This window comes from Metarhizium robertsii (genome assembly GCF_000187425.2).
Source record: "Metarhizium robertsii ARSEF 23 chromosome Unknown MAA_Scf_4, whole genome shotgun sequence".
Taxonomy (NCBI): Eukaryota; Fungi; Ascomycota; class Sordariomycetes; order Hypocreales; family Clavicipitaceae; genus Metarhizium; species Metarhizium robertsii.
Window position 1 is genome coordinate 3,463,455 of NW_011942182.1, and position 15,598 is coordinate 3,479,052.

The 15,598-nt window shown below is 51.1% G+C and overlaps 5 protein-coding genes across 5 annotated transcripts; 1 reads left to right on the plus strand and 4 right to left on the minus strand.

The window, feature by feature from the left end:
• Positions 1-810: 810 nt before the first annotated feature.
• Positions 811-1,767, minus strand: MAA_11140 (Crotonase, core; the record flags this gene model as incomplete). The annotated part of the gene is made up of 3 exons (XM_011413106.1): positions 811-971; positions 1,050-1,168; positions 1,295-1,767. The coding sequence occupies 3 exons, from the start codon at positions 1,765-1,767 to the stop codon at positions 811-813; spliced, it is 753 nt and encodes a 250-aa protein (XP_011411408.1).
• An 848-nt stretch (positions 1,768-2,615) lies between these two features.
• Positions 2,616-2,864, minus strand: MAA_03166 (uncharacterized protein; the record flags this gene model as incomplete). The annotated part of the gene is made up of 1 exon (XM_007821164.1): positions 2,616-2,864. One exon carries the CDS (start codon positions 2,862-2,864, stop codon positions 2,616-2,618), a length of 249 nt encoding a protein of 82 aa, XP_007819355.1.
• Positions 2,865-3,869: 1,005 nt separating this feature from the next.
• MAA_03167 (uncharacterized protein) lies at positions 3,870-4,724 on the plus strand (the record flags this gene model as incomplete). The annotated part of the gene is made up of 3 exons (XM_007821165.1): positions 3,870-4,114; positions 4,173-4,508; positions 4,574-4,724. The coding sequence occupies 3 exons, from the start codon at positions 3,870-3,872 to the stop codon at positions 4,722-4,724; spliced, it is 732 nt and encodes a 243-aa protein (XP_007819356.1).
• Positions 4,725-5,899: 1,175 nt separating this feature from the next.
• Positions 5,900-8,693, minus strand: MAA_03168 (glycosyltransferase family 2, chitin synthase; the record flags this gene model as incomplete). Its single annotated transcript, XM_007821166.1, has 3 exons — positions 5,900-6,620; positions 6,671-8,427; positions 8,487-8,693. The coding sequence occupies 3 exons, from the start codon at positions 8,691-8,693 to the stop codon at positions 5,900-5,902; spliced, it is 2,685 nt and encodes an 894-aa protein (XP_007819357.1).
• Positions 8,694-15,180: 6,487 nt separating this feature from the next.
• On the minus strand, positions 15,181-15,426 carry MAA_03170 (alpha beta hydrolase fold family; the record flags this gene model as incomplete). The annotated part of the gene is made up of 1 exon (XM_007821168.1): positions 15,181-15,426. One exon carries the CDS (start codon positions 15,424-15,426, stop codon positions 15,181-15,183), a length of 246 nt encoding a protein of 81 aa, XP_007819359.1.
• Positions 15,427-15,598: the final 172 nt, after the last annotated feature.

The following is a 15,598-nucleotide window of genomic DNA, read 5'->3' on the forward strand; positions in this document are numbered from 1 at the left end:
TCGGTGGTAAGGCCCTCGAGTGGTATGGGTAACAATGATGTCATATTTTTATACCCCTTACGCCACAGAAATAGATAGGAAGTAAAAGGAAAAGAAACAAAAGAAAGATTTATTCTTCCTCTGTAGGACTAAGTAGAGGATACGCCAGAAAGGCATCCCTACATTTCGGCATAGTTTCAGAGATACGGAATACTAAAAGTGCCTATTGGGCTATTAGTCCAACGTTTGTGAGCATTTAACGCTTCTGCCAGGCTTATCGTTTTGCTATTCTATGAAGGATGTAAAGGCGAACACCTAGAGACATATGCCGGTCCAGGTAAAGCAAGCTGCTAGATGCTGGCTCTATCTATTCATATACCTAGATAGTCCACACCAAGCCTACTATTTAGCCTAGACTCTACAGAGAGAGTATGAGAGTGATATTAGATATAATCTAAATAAAGATTATTCAAAAGGAGAGTAAGAGGTTCTAAAGGGAAGCCCTAACCTCCAGCTCATGCTATCCAAGTCCTAAAATAGGGCCGTCTCCTCACATAGGTCACTAATACATCATCTCGTTCAAACCATCATTCAAAAGCTTGCACAGGTTCATATCAATACTTGAACCCGTTTTGATTACAGCAACCTTCCTCCGCAGGCACCCGAAAATACTGCAGGCCAATAGCATCTGAACCACCCAATGTTAGCAAGTGGCCCGTATAAAATGGCGGCAAATACCTTCATCATGACGAGAACATGCAAACACTTACCCCCCTTTTCCTTTTTGTATTTTTTTAGAGTTTCCTTTGTAAGTCTATGGGTGTGCTGTGCCTAGCACATCCAAGATGGGGCTACATGGTCGTCGAAATCGCCTTCAGGCGGAGTATCCGAGTCGAAAGTAGTATTTGAATCTTCACTATCAACTTGGAGAGAGCTGTTTGACGGCTCGATGTATTGACTACTTTCCCACGACACCTTTAACATAGACGTCGCTAGCGAGAAGTTCTGTTAGTAAAATGCATAGCCATCAGATACTCAATAACTCCTCTGCTCGGCTTTGAACGACTTACCATCTAGACTCGGCGCAGGCTTCAGACCACATACTCGCTTGGTGTCGTCCCCCCCCAACTTGCACACATACTTTGAAGCCTCATTGTTCAGCCAAGTGTCGATATTAGCATCATGGCAACTAGCATGGCTTATAATAAGGGTCTTTAGTTTAGATATTTCCTGTAGGAGGTGGAAATACTCTATCCCCAGATCTTTATGGCGCTTCTCCAGCCAAGAGTTTCTCTTTTTTAAATCATTCACCCACTTCTTCTTGCGCTTTCGACAGTTACAAGCGGCGATGCGGTTGCGCTCTAGCGAACCTTCGCGGTGAGCAGTTGCCTCATTATCCCGGTTCGCATTACCGCTCTTTGTTTCCGCTCGCTTTGCTCTTCTTTGTCTCTTGGACGCGCTGGCGGTTTCTTTCCGGGGCCAGGCCTGCCTTGACCTTGTGGGTTTTGATGATGTATCGTTTCGCTTTTGTAGTTGATCTTGGCTGTGTAGACTTGACGACTTGGTTTCGCTCCCGTAGCCTGGCAAAGTACCAGCACAGTGACCCGCGCCTGTTTTGCTCGGCTGGTCTAAAAGAGCTGCCACCTGCGGCGTGTCCTTGACTAGCATCAGTGGTGAAGTATCAAATTGTGCCCAGTGTGGTCCAGCCTCGTGATCAAACGACCACGCCGGAGCGGGCTGAAAGAGCGCAATATCTTTGGGATTCAACAGGCTAGGGTCCAGTGTCATTTTGCTCCCTCCAGCGGAGCCGCCTTCTGAAACCGCCGTGATTAACATGTCATACATAATCAAGGGTCAATGGACTATTTCTGGGTAAGAAAGATGCCGGGCCGGCGATATTGACAGGTGAGGGAAGTGTCTTTCTGTCTGGGCCACTATAGTTACAACATTAGGGGGGGTTGCATTATGAATAGGTTGAGCCGATAGTAGGTCCCTTAGGGGAGCCGTTGACGTCTGATTCCATCCACATGGGATCGGACACTATAGTCCGAAGGGTATGACGCTCTCCGGCCGTTCATCCATGTACCGCAGACGGAGCCGGATAGCTCTGCAGGGACGCCCATCCTATTGGTGGGTAGATCCGGAGTCAAGGCCGAAAAGCAAGTTTGCCTCCGCTGGCGCGGCCACCCCGGGGACATTCAGTACCGGGCGCCTGTTCTGATGATGTCATGCAATTGATGGCATAATTCAATTGCATTACCCTGTTCCTGGGGCGAAAAGTGTTGTGAATCAAACCGGATATCCGTCAAGGCCGGAGAAGCAGGTCCGTGGACGTGTCCGCTTGCTGGCAATCCTCGCGGGTTCCTACGGGCGCTCTGGCTGGACAATCTGAGCGGGCGAAAATGACCGGGCATCCAGACGATTTTTTAGCAGCATGTGCACAAACTACAGTCCTAACTTGTCTGGCAGAGGCAGTGTCTATCCTGGTGTGCTACTCTGAGATTAGTAGCAGACAAAAGGGGCAAACTTGGGCCTATTTAGTAGTTAATTTGCACTCAAGTGCTATTACTAGCCGACTATGAAGCTCCAATATTATATACGTGAAGACCATTGTCCTGTACCCACGACCCCCGCGCCTATTCCTGTTGGTTGTCGTTGTCGCTGCTGTGGCTGCTGCTGCTACTGCTGCGTCTGCTGCGATGACTGCGATGACTGCGGTCGTCTTCGAACCACGAGCTTAGCGACTTACCCTCAAACATCAAGTCCGTGTCGTCAATTTGGATGGCGCGCACCCACGTATGCGTGTCAGGGTCGACTTCGGGTGCCAAAGGGTCGATGGCGCAGAGGTCAGGAATGAAGTAGTATATGTCTTTTGATGTGTTCATGATATCGGATCATGTAGAATATGTGTTGTTGCATGGATGACGATGGCAGCATTGAGAGTCTGAGCCGGCGACATATGGAATGACCATGTCATGTCTTTATATAGATAAGCCAGCCTGTTTCGTACCGGACTGTTGCATGGATTGCGGGCGGCCACGGGCAGCCGAAGCCTCGACGTCATTTCAATGTTGGCGGTGGCAACTGCGCAACTGCCATGTCACCCATCTCCCGCTGGCTGGCGGCATCATTGATGGCGTCGATTGGTCAAGATGGCCTACGGGCCTCTAAAATTAGGAGGATGCGTTCGTTGGCCGGCGGGAACTTGTCCGTCAATACTATCTTCTAATGACTTGCGGTGACATAATTTGTCGCTAATGCATGCATTCCTACCCGGTTCCCCTGATTTTGCTTTTCCTGCAACTAGTGCCGCCATGGCGCTTTGCAAATAGTTGACGTCTTTGCTCCCGAGTAGTGACATCAATAGACGACAAACTTGTGCGTCAGACACATGCGATAACTACCTAGGTAATCACGATACAGTACCCTCGGGAAAATTGCCGCTGACCAACCACCAAAACACTTTTGTAAACTTGTCGGCCCAGCTCGCGTTCGATGGCATACTCATGTCTGGTACCACTCATGTGTTATTGTGACTTTAGAAAGTTAGATGTCCCCACCATAGCTCAAGGTAAGCATTATTCGTCACCTAGCGTACGGAGTACTAGTACGTCTACTAGGGAACAAGCATAATTGTTAAAAAAAAAAATGAAGAAACATCAAAGTAATAGTAACGCGATATACTAGGCAATAAAGAAAGGTGCATCTAATCCTTGCCTCACGGATTACAACTTGTAATTTCTGCATTAAAAAAGGCACCAGACTGGCTACTTATCATAGTTTGGACAACTCCACGGTTTGCTGACTAATACCCACGCCCGTCAAAATGTGTAAAACAATTCTCCCCAGCACCACCAACAATCCCAAGTCTTGACCAATCCCTGCCCTCAATGTCCGAACCAAAAGAAGATCCTACAGCCCCCGACGGGCGCATCAACACCTCCAATGGAAGGGAATACTGGCAACGCGCGCAGGTAAACGTCAACGGAATGCTCGGGGGCATCCCCGCGCACGGCGGCTTCTCCTCCATCAGCCGCATCGACCTCCAAGGATCGCGAACCTTCCTGGCAAGATTCGGCATCGGCACAAAGCACGACCGCCGCACGCTCACCAGCACGCTCGAGGGCGGAGCAGGGTGAGTCGCGACCCAAAGCCCGCCGGCCGCCCGCGCCCCGGACTCACACTGCAAACAGGATCGGCAGAGTGACAGAGGGCCTGCTCCTCCGCGTCTCCGAGCACGTCGACGTCGTCGAGCCCATTGCCAAGTTCACCGCCGCGCTGCAGGGCAAGCCCGGCGTGCGCGCCATCTCCAACGTCGGCCTCGAGGAGTGGCACCCCGTCGCGGGCCAAGAGTACGACCTCGTCTGGGCGCAGTGGTGCCTGGGCCACCTGACAGACGAGCAGCTGGTGCGGTTTCTCGCGCTCTGCAAGACCGTCTTGAAGCCCGCCACCGGCCTGATTGTCGTCAAGGAGAACCTGAGCACGAGCGCGACAGACGTTTTCGACAGCACCGACAGCAGCGTCACGAGGTACGTCGCGCCCCGGGGAGGCATGCATGAACTGGCGCTTTTTTATGCTCCTAACACACTGCCAGGTTGGATAGCAGCTTTTGCAGAATCTTTGAGGAGGCGGGCTTGGTGGTTGTCAGGACCGAGCTTCAGAGAGGGCTGCCGGAGCGTCCGCCCCAAAGACTACTTCCTGTGCGAATGTACGCCCTGCGGCCGAGAGACTGGTCTGCCTCGTAGGAAATAATCAGTATGCTCCTGCAGCATCCTGGATATTGTATGTTTGAACTTGACACTCTAGGATTGTGTGCGTTCGCCCGACCTTGCATCGGGCGTCGTGCCCTCCACACCAGACATGTCGTCAGACTGGCAGGAAATTCCCGACAGCTCAACACTAAAGTGTACATGCGCTAGCGACCGATCCGCGGGAGGGTACAGACTACATCATGCGAAACGATGCATATATTCGGGACGTACTCGACGAAACTACGGCCACGGCCATGAGCAGCACCGCTTTGTCCCACGTACCTGAATCTTTTCCGTGAGTTGTAGCCTACAGACTCATGTTGAGCCTACACATCATGTCGCGATAGTACCTAAACAGTGTTCTGGAGCAAACACCCGCAAAACGCGGACAGTGGCTAAAAAGCTGTCCAAATAAATAAACTAGACCTGGAAGAAGGGGTTGGAAGCACGCTGGTCTCCGTCCAAGCGTCGAAAAGCGCAATCTGATTTTTTTTTCGTTTTACTGCCCAGCAACACTCCCAATCAAGGCTACAAGCTGGTTGCTAGGATTATTCGCGCATGTGATGGATATCAACGACAAGACCAAGTCTAGTGTTCAGCGCTCTTCAAATGAGGAAACCGCCAATCTGAATGGACATGGGTGGGTACATGTGTCGCAGAGCTCAGCAATCAAGAGCAGCCTAGATGACAAGATTACAAGGTGCAATGCCATATGCCCGAGCTTGTAGGTTGACTCAGAACAAATACATGACTACAGCCGCTTGAATGGCGCGCGCAGTGGATTGAACAGGTCGGTAGACGAGTAATGTCAATTCATTCAACAAGGTCCGCACAAGTTGCCACAGGAGAATGGAAGCAACCCACAGACCAAGGTTGTTCACTGTAATATTGCAGCGCACTTTGACTTGTATCTTTGGTTGCATTGTATACAAAAGTGATAATCAAACTCCGTGTTCATGTTTAGATCAAAATATGTTCGAATGCAAATATCCCCCTTTATCCGTGGTGCATTTCGAACATTATTTCAGCACCGTCCACCGGGGTCGCTGCCTTCATTCCAATGTGGGTATAATCCAGAACTGAAGTGTAGTTACATAATTAAAGAAATCATCGCCGCTGCCATGACCTCGCGTGCAGCTTTGCCTGAAACCGCACAGCCATACTGCACTCTAAACTCCTCTGAACATTCGAACAACCAAGAACCACATGGCTCCCAGAAATTTGAATCCGCTGAGCACCGCCACGCTCCACAACACAATCGTCATGTAAATATTGGACCGATTTGTTGCTTCTTGCTGTTGGTCTCCACCCCCAGGCGTGATCCTCTCCAATCCAGCCGAGCTGAGAACCAACGCAGCCAAAGCAAAGTTGGTGATCATCCAAATCAGCACCACACCTGTTCGTACACCTCGGTAGTAATCCATTTGCTTTTCCTGCAGCTGGGAGGCGGTCGGCGGCGTCTTGACTTCCTTGAACTTGGTGCTGAATTTTTCAACCTCTCGCTGGTATTGAGCGTTCAAATCACCCTCATCAGGTAGATCCGTCTTACCCTGGCCGTCTTTGGTGTTGACGGAGGGCAATTTTTCCACCTTGTCATCGCCTTTCGTGCCCCATGAAACATCGTGAGTATTGCAAAAGGCATAGACGTTCAGGACGTTGGTGTAGGTGGGAGTAAGCAACATGTACTGAATGAACGAAGTAACCATGTGCCACGGATCGAACATGATAATCGACGCAATGAGCCAAATACCAAACGTGGACATGACGGATATGATGAGCGTGTAGAAGACCGGATTCTTGAACAGCTGGCTGATGCTAAAGGCTGTGCCGCTGTTGACGTCTTTTATAATAGCCTTGACCGCAATGAAGATGGCAGCAAACATCAAGTATCTGTCGTTGTTAGTAAAGAGAGGCGTTGGAGCTTTCGAGACAACTCTTACATCATTATGATGGCCCAAAACCACACCATTGCCGTGTACAATCTCCCGGAACCAGCTGGCCTATTACCCATGGAGAGAACGAAGCATGTCATCAAGAATACACCATAAAGCCAAGTAAAAACAACGCCAAGAATCTCTCCGGTTCTGCCCAACAAGTCGTCGGAGCCAAGGCTCGTAGTAAGAATCTTGAAAACTAAGAAGAAGTTGCCGATAGCAAACCAAGCAAAGACCATATTAATTGTGTTGAAGACAAACTCGACAAAGAAGGCCAGTTTGCGGAAAAAAGAGTGATCCGATCGGAAGAATTCATAGAAATGAGCAATAGCATAAATGGCTGCGAAGAAGGATCCATTTAGCCATCGACGACGTTGAAGAACTAGTTCCGTTACTGTATCCGGTACATCGGTCTCTCCCGTGGCCGATTTGACATATTGAAGAATCCAATGGCAATTTCGCTTGGTCACGAGTTCAAAGCAAAGAATTCGATCCTCGGCCAGGTACATGTTTGATTCAAAGAGTCCGGCACTGCTCCCACCATGCAGTGTCTCACCCAAGAAGTATTTTTCCAGTGGCCCCTGTCCGTTCTTATCGTTTTGCAGGGCAAGGTACCGGTACGCTGAAAAGGCACCCGGCAACACGGAAATGAACCCAAAGGCAGATTCGAGAGGCTTGTCGAGAATGTTGCTCATCTTGTACTCGAAATTTTGCGTGGCAACAAGCGGATTGATGAGGTTTTTGCCGCCCGTGCCCAACATGGCCTTAATCTCGCCGCAAGCACCACCGCACATGGGCTCCAAGTCAAAAGCCTTCCACAGATGGTAGATAGAATTGCCTCCAGGACGTGTACCAGCATCGATGAGGACGCAAATGTTGGGATCCAGGACGCGGCCAAATGCCTGGAAGAACCAACGATGTGAGTTGATCTTCTTCTGGTTCTTTTCCTTGAGACAGAAGAGCATTTGCACGGGCTGTCGGTTGTGGACAAGAGAAACCACCCCGTTCTTGAGCTGCAAATGGGTATGCGTGCTGTACTCGTAGATATGCGCCGTCACATCTTTATTGTTGACTTGTTGCTTTGCGATACCTTCCTGATAAACACCCATACCGGACAAGATAGCCTTCGTTCGCGGATTAATTTTAGCGCGCCCATCGCTTACAACACACACTACAATCTTCTTCCAGGCGTCTTTGCCCCAGGTTTTACTATTGGGACGATTGCACATATACTCGATATTCTTGAACACGCCAATCATGGTGCGAGCGAATAAGATGTCGTCTTCGTTGTACATGGTAACGACGATGAAGAGTTCGGTGTGGCGAGGCGAGCTGAAAAGCTTCTGGCGAAGGGTGAAGTTCTCGTTATAGAAGTCCGATGGATCGCATGTTGCGGCGGAATATCGCATATGAGTGAACTCGTCACGCTCTTTGCTGTGGGGATTCTGATTTAATAGGATGGGCGGAACAGGGCAGTCCAGAACGAGGTTACCACGGTACAGCAAGACCTGCTTGACCGTCTTCCATCGTTTGATTCCTCCAGCTGGGATCTGGGTGTGCTGTTGAGGGTTGTCTGAATAACCGTGCTGATCTTGTATCAATGGCTGGCCATCGTCGTCGTATGCCTGATGCTCCTGAGGAGGTTGTCCTTGATTGTAGCCATCGAAATATTCGCCTTGATCGTGTATTTGCTGCGGGTTGACGGCGTGGTCTTGTTGGTGGTTATAGTATGGCCCGGGACTGGGGCTCTGTGTGACACTTTGCTGCGAAAATGAGCACAAGCTATTTCAGTATAGGCCATTTGTCATTCCTTCCAACGTACCGGAGGTTGCATATACAGCCTTTCGCTCGAGTAGTCTGCTGGGTAGAGCTGACCCTGTGAGAGCTGACTCTGTGAGGTAATACTATAGGGACCTAGGTTATGTCCTGCACGATCGTCATAGTATTGATCTGCATGATATCCATCAGTTCCTGCTGCGGGCGAGCGCCTTCCTCCGTAGCCCCCGTCGTTGAAGCCGTGGTTTTGCATCTCGATTTCTGTGTACGAATGTTAGATTGGCCCCGGGACCAGCCGAGAAAGAATGTGTGAAAGCAATTGAGCGAGAATACAGCCACGAGGGAGCGGATTGTCGGCCGACTAGGATTGCCAGTGCTACTTGCTACTGCTGTCTCTTTAGACTAGAGAGCCAGTCCCGCTTGTCATGGGAAGCCAACAAGTAACAGGGAGGGCAAGGTCTGAAGAGAGAAGAGCAGAGGTAACAGAGGCAATAAGGGGGTGGAAGGCGATGGAGATCATGGGAGGTGACTGTAAGAGATGCGATAGGGGTGACCAAGTTGGCAGAAGCCACGAGAGATGATAGGATAGTGACCACTTTGACACCGTGGGGAGGCCAGGTATTTTACCAGACAGAGGCAACTGGCCATCAAGGCTACTAGCGTATGCTTGGCGATGAGCAAATACGTCGCCAAAAGACCGTACAAGGACAGGTAGTTCAGTGTCCACTAGGTCGGGATTTCTGGACATTCGAGGGCATGATCTTAGGAATGCAGGGGTGAGAAGGGGGGGTGCAAGTCGGAGGTTGATCCATGAGAACATGGATGTTTGAATGGAGTAGGGCTCTCAAGACAAAAGAAAAAGTGTACGATTCAACGAGACTTGCCTCTATCGTATCCATCACCAGCGTATCCATCACCCCCATACCCAGGGAGTCTATTGTACTGCGACATGTTGCGGACGGACGTCGATAACGATGGGTTGAATCGACGGGCAAGGCTATCGTACGGGCTCGGCAGTTACTATTGTCTCGGGGTCGCAATTCCGCTTAACCAGCTCAAAGGCGTGGCGTAACCAGAGATGAGTACACGGAACAACAGTCGACGGAGGTGGTGAAGGTGCTAGTAGTAGTTGTAAATTGAGGTCGGAATTGTATGGCTCCTTGTCTTCGGGAGATTGCGATTTCCTGGGTCCAACGTCCAACGTCGCCATTCAAAAACATACATACAATATGCCCCCCACACTGCGCGTAGCTTGGGCAGGTTGTTAGGTACGCCGAGACTAGGACATGCGCAGTAGAGAAGAACAGCCGTCGACGCCGACAAGTGCACAGCTGCAACAAAAAGAGCAGGCGAAATGCCCAAATGGACAGGAAAACGAAGGGGTTGAAAGAACGCGCCTGAGCCGGATGACAGTTTCAAGCCCTGGGAAGAAAGTCGTCGGGCAGGTTTCAAATTATTGAGTGGCAGGGGGAAGGAACAAGGAGCTTTGACCAGGGTCGCACCTACCTCGCAAGTGGCTCCATCCGCTGGCGTTGCCAGTGTGGCGGGGGCGACGCCGAACGATTGATCCTTTTTATGAGCGAGGCATTAGGCATTCTGGTCGAAATATTGGCTGCGGCTGAAGGTGTCAACAGTGTGTACGTTATGTACGGTCCGTAGCCCGCGGGCAATTCTTCATACCGAGTGCAAGCTCCTGGCACGATGCAGCATGCCGAGTATGGACATGTGAGGAGGACAGACGGCCCAATGCACAAAGCCAGGTACTACAATGACGGGTCTGCTGCGCGAAATAAAATATTTCCGCCCCGTAGTCCATGTTCTCCTTTGTCTCCGATCTGAGCTGAGCCGCGCAAGGTCTGACTTACGCCTCAGCGAACTCAACCGTCACATCAGGCGGACCCGGTGCGCCCTCCTCCCTCCCTGACTGGATTTCTGCAGCTGGGCCAAGCCTCGGGGCCCAATACCAGAGGCATTTTTGTGTTGGATTGGAATGAAGCTGGCAACATTGAAGGCTGCGAGGCCGCCATCCGCCGCCATGCCTTTGACATTTGGACGTACCGAGTACGGAGTACCGCGTACCAACTAGAGTGCAGCAAAAGCAAAGCAAGCCAGGCATCTAGGTCAGAGCCCCCAGATGTTTCACAAGCAGAGCCTGCCTGGCCAATCTCATTGATCGCTCGTCTCATCCTCCATCCACCAGACTCCACCCACTCATCCTCGCACCAACCACGCCCACACTCTTGATGACGTCTGGTCTGCCCAGTTTTCCTTTGCGACCCTCCCGTCCCCCACGAGACTTGAGATGAGGCTTCTCTGAACAATGAATGGATTGGCCCTTTCATTGCCGCATTCGCATCGCCGTTCCGCCGAAACGGAATCTCAATAGGGACAGTCAAACAATCTAGAAGAAGGGGCCCTGGCCCTTTGGCCTCAGGGGCAACACCCAAATGCCAGACGCCAACCATGGACATGGCCGTCGATTATCATTTTACGTGCGCCTCCGCCACGCCATCTGACGCGCTGCACCCGAAGCACTCGGCAGCCTGGAGCACAGCATGCGCATCGGGATGCCTCTCACATGGCCAACTCTGCAACGGTCCCGGCGGCCCTTGACAAAGCGGCCCATCCTGCGCCGAGATGAGGAACGCAAAACACAATGGCCCCATTGTTCGTATTCCTGGTAGCCCGTCGCCGGTTGGCCCGCCATCAAAGAGAATGCGGCTACGGTCAGCCTTAAGCTCTTGAGGGGCAGTCGTCTCTCATGACGTTGACAGCACTGGTTTGACGTGGAGCCCTCGGCCTAGTCGTCTGGATACGCGTGTCCTCGCGACAAATTGGCACTCCAGACTCCTCGCAATGTCACCGCACCAAAAATAGCCCAAGAGGTGCGTGTCCCGACGCCACAGCGGTCCCCGCACAACATCTAGAACCCGCACAGCCACCGTTGACGCTTCCAATTCAAATGCTAATGCAGAATGTCGATTACAGCAGTCTTCATTTTGCCATCTTTGCGTCAGTCTCGTCATCTGCTGCCTATACGAACAATGGCATAGCCTGCACTACGCCGAGCGTTTGACTATGGTGCTTGCTAGATCAGACCAGCCTCGGCACTGACTCGCACCAGACCGTAATGCTGTCCCATGAGTTACGGCGCGACCGGTAAACTCTCATATTTCATCCTCAATCATCGGCATAAAGAATCCTATTATAGACAAGATTATATGATACAGATTCAGCAAGCCAAAGCCGAGAGAACGCGCCCTTCCCTCCAACAAGAATAACCTCGACTGCCAAGGTCAATCGGAGTCCAATGACGCTCGCTTGGCCCTACGAGAGGTCCGGTGATTGTGAGGGCGCTTCAGGGAACCAGGTACAGATCGGGGGATGCATAAGTATGAAGTCAGAAGTGACGGTAATCGTAGGCTATAGTGAAGTCTTGTAAGTGCTTGTTCCTGCATGCCCAATTTGGCCAGATAATATACCTTTAGGCTCCCCAGTGTTTTTGTGATGACTATCAAATCGCAATCTCTACAGTCGACTTCCCAAGGGACCGCGGCCACGGATTTGTATATCGTCGTTGTCCCAGTGAGTTTGGTCACGATGGTGACCTTGGTGGCACATTTTGTTGGCTTGAGCTCGGCGGCGGCAGCCGTCGCACTAGAAGATATTAGTTGCCCATCTATTTTACAAAAACCGCGTCTGCTTTAGGCCGCCGTTTCCACATTGTTGGTTTCTTTGTGAATGCGCTTCCAGGACATGTCTTGGCTTACCTCGCGATACTCAGGATAGCGCTCAGAAGAAATGAGGGAGGCATCCTGTGAGACACTGACTCTATACGGGCAAGTACGAAGGAAACAAGTCTCAGCAAGACGGATAATTTCTCGTCTGGTCCAGAGGGAGCTTTATACAGTAGCCCATCGGCTGGAGGTGGAAACCCCCGCTCGTTCATCGTTTCAATCTTCTTTTTTCCAACGCAGCGAGAACCCGCGACATCGACCACGTCACACATAATGTTGAATCGGCTGGAGTCAAAGTATGCCCTCTTCGCTCACACGCATCTTTTGCACGAGCCCACTGTTTAGCCTTGCTGCAGGGAAATATGCACGTCACCGTGTCTGCGAACCGCATCGCGATGCAAATGGCAATGAATCATCACTAGAGATGGGCGATACTACTTTCCCGGGGACACGAATAATGTCATGTCTGGTGTAGATTGAGCCAGCACTGGCAATGCGCGGCGCTCCCCCCCCGCTTATCTTGCTTCTGCATGTCCATGCACGACTTTCGCAACATTTGAAAGCTCAAGTGCAGGCCCCTGACACAAATCAATACTTTAGTTGTAACTGCGGTGGTTTCCGTTCTGGCTACTTGCAGCCGTAGGATCCGCCATGTCAGCAATATTGCCTTTATTTGCCCAGTTTTTTTGCGACGAGCATACTCCGTATAAACTCGGCCTCAATGTCGGGGTTTCCCCTTTTGGAACCGGACTCTTGTGGATAAAAACTTGTCATGATGAGAAACTTGTCTTGTCTTGATTTGTACAGAGCGTTACCCGTAACCAAGCTGGACCAAACAACTTCCCCCAACGGTAGAATGCTGGTTGCTATACGAGTCATTACCCAACAAGCTCCCATGCTTCCCCGATGCGTGTTTCTTGTTTTGACTTGTCATCGTGGTTCTAGAGATTAACAGTGTACAGGTTAGGCAACATTTAAATTGCCCTTGTCGACTTGCCCCACAAGCAGTCGGGCGCGCTACCGATGCTTGAAGCCGATTTTTCACCCTTCGAATTGGCGCCCGGCTTCAACGACGCAGGAATTCACAGCATAATTGGGGCACCGTTTCCCATTCCCTTTCTTCAGCGCCGCCATGGAGCAATTTCTCCTCCAGGCCCAACATTCGGGGACCATCAACCACGCCCATACTTTTCTGTTCCCGCCCGGCGCAGCGCAGTTTGCCAGGGAAATCCGGCTCGCGGTGACGGTGGTGGCCGTTGCCTGGGTCACTGTCAAAGCATTCGACCTGATTCAAACAAAGGAGACGAACTCGAAGTCTTGAGGGAGTGATACGGGAACACGAAGCACTCCTCTTTCTTCCGTATTTTCCATTTCCCGGTCTCCTTTCCGCTCTTTGGCACTACCCGGTTGCATCATGGTGTCAAAATACATTAATTGGGCCTGAGAGACGTAATACACCCGCGGCTGGTAATATATCATCGAATTTCCACTTAAAACGAATAGAATGCGTTGCGCAAAGTCGGCAATTGGCGGCGTTGCATGTGCCACCGCGGAAGTTATATAGAAGGCATGGCTGGATCAAAGGGTTTCTTGCATACAAGTTGAACATAAAATATTGTTCCATGTAATATACAATATTTAGTTGCACTATGCTGTTATCATGAAATACCAGTTGTCACCTCGGCATCATGGGTCAGCGGGAACATCGATACTGCAAAATTGTCACAAAAACAGCGCCGCTCTCATTGCGGCAGCGAGTACCCCTTATATTCCCCTGAACGAAACGAATCTTGGCTATCCTTTCGCCCCCATTGAGCTTCCTCCTTCAAAGCAGCCATCTGGTGCTGATAATTCGGTGTAGCAACTTGAGAGTAAACCTGTAGGCAGTTGCATAACTAGACCAGGCGACATGCCTCGGAGCACGGTGCTTCAGGTTCACCAATAGATCAGAGATCGGGTCAATCGAATACGGTTGGTTACAACGTTCCAGTTTTCCCCGGCATTTGTCCACACGCCAGTAGAGACCAAGGCGCCGCCCCGTCCACCGGCGCCGTCGTCCAACTCTGCCGCCCGTGATGGACGGATCGCGGGGTATTTTGCGGAAAATGGGGCCGGCAGGGAGCCCAAAGCGGTAAAGATTCAATTCGCACCGCTGTAGTAGCAAACTGGTGATTGTGGCCTTTGGCTACGCTGAATACTCGACCTCCCCAGGCAAACTACCACAAAGACCTTGTCAAACGGGAGTCGCCAATGTGACCGGGCCGAGCAAGTCCTTACCAGGGCTGGTATGTTCAATTTTAGTTTTAGCATAAGAAACACAGTGTGCGTTGTAAGTTGATCGAAACTCCATTCGATTGGTAAACATTAATAGGATATATTGGCTACCGGCTGTCTACTTCTATAAACCGCTTTCCGGACCCCAGTCCAAATCACAAGCGCCACAAGATGGCAGTTTCACCGGAGCAAACAACGGTAGCATACAGCCTAGAGACGCCTGCCGCTTTCGAGCCCAGTTGCGCCTTTTTGGCCCATCGCCGCGAGACCAGGAGAGAAGAGGCCGTAGAGGAGCCCGTTGCCACAGAAAGAGCCAGTACTATTCGCCGCATGAAGCTTCCACATAATGAGGGTATCGTTTTCCAGCAGAAAGAAGAGATATCGAAGCGACAAAAGAACCTAGTCGAGTGTGTGACTATGTCGGTAAACTCTTGTGTGCAATTCAACCACAGTCCAGGTCTCCAAGTCTCCAACCAGGACGCATTTAAAAAAACCGGGCATTTCCACAGCGTCTCTGTATCGAATTTGAAGGGACGTTTTATTTCTCGACAAAACGGAGACGCGCAGCACAAGTTCCGTGGTCAAATCGGCACCGTCGCGTAGAACCCGGTCCCGTCTACGCGCCAAGAAAATTGTCTCGGGGCAAAAAATTCGCATTCTACTCGTCGTTTAGTCTCACAACGCATCAATCTCCAAGCCGGGACGGACAAACGAGATGGAAACCGCAGTCTAGAAGAACCACCACCTCTTGGCGCTCTGGCTCTTCATGTCGTTGAGCTTGTCCATGAAGCCCCTCCGCTGCTGCTCGCTGAGGCTGCTCCCCACGGCGTTGAGGACCTTGAGATGCTCCTTCTTGAGCTCCTCGAAGCCGGCGTCTAGTTCCTTGTGCCACGGGTACAGGACGAACACTTGGAACCCTAGCGCTGAGCTGGCGACGAGGAAATTGGTGAGCGAGATGGCCCGCGTGACTATCATTGTGGGCTGCGGTTTTTTTCTTCTGACGGTCAAATCAATTGCCGCGTGGTCGGCTGGTCTTGTCCCCTTTTCTGGTCGGGCTCCTTGCGGTCTGGAAGGCTGGTTGGGCTGAGCTGGATCGCAGGGGCGTGTGCGCGACACCACGACGCCGGGACAAGAAAAGGGTAGAAGA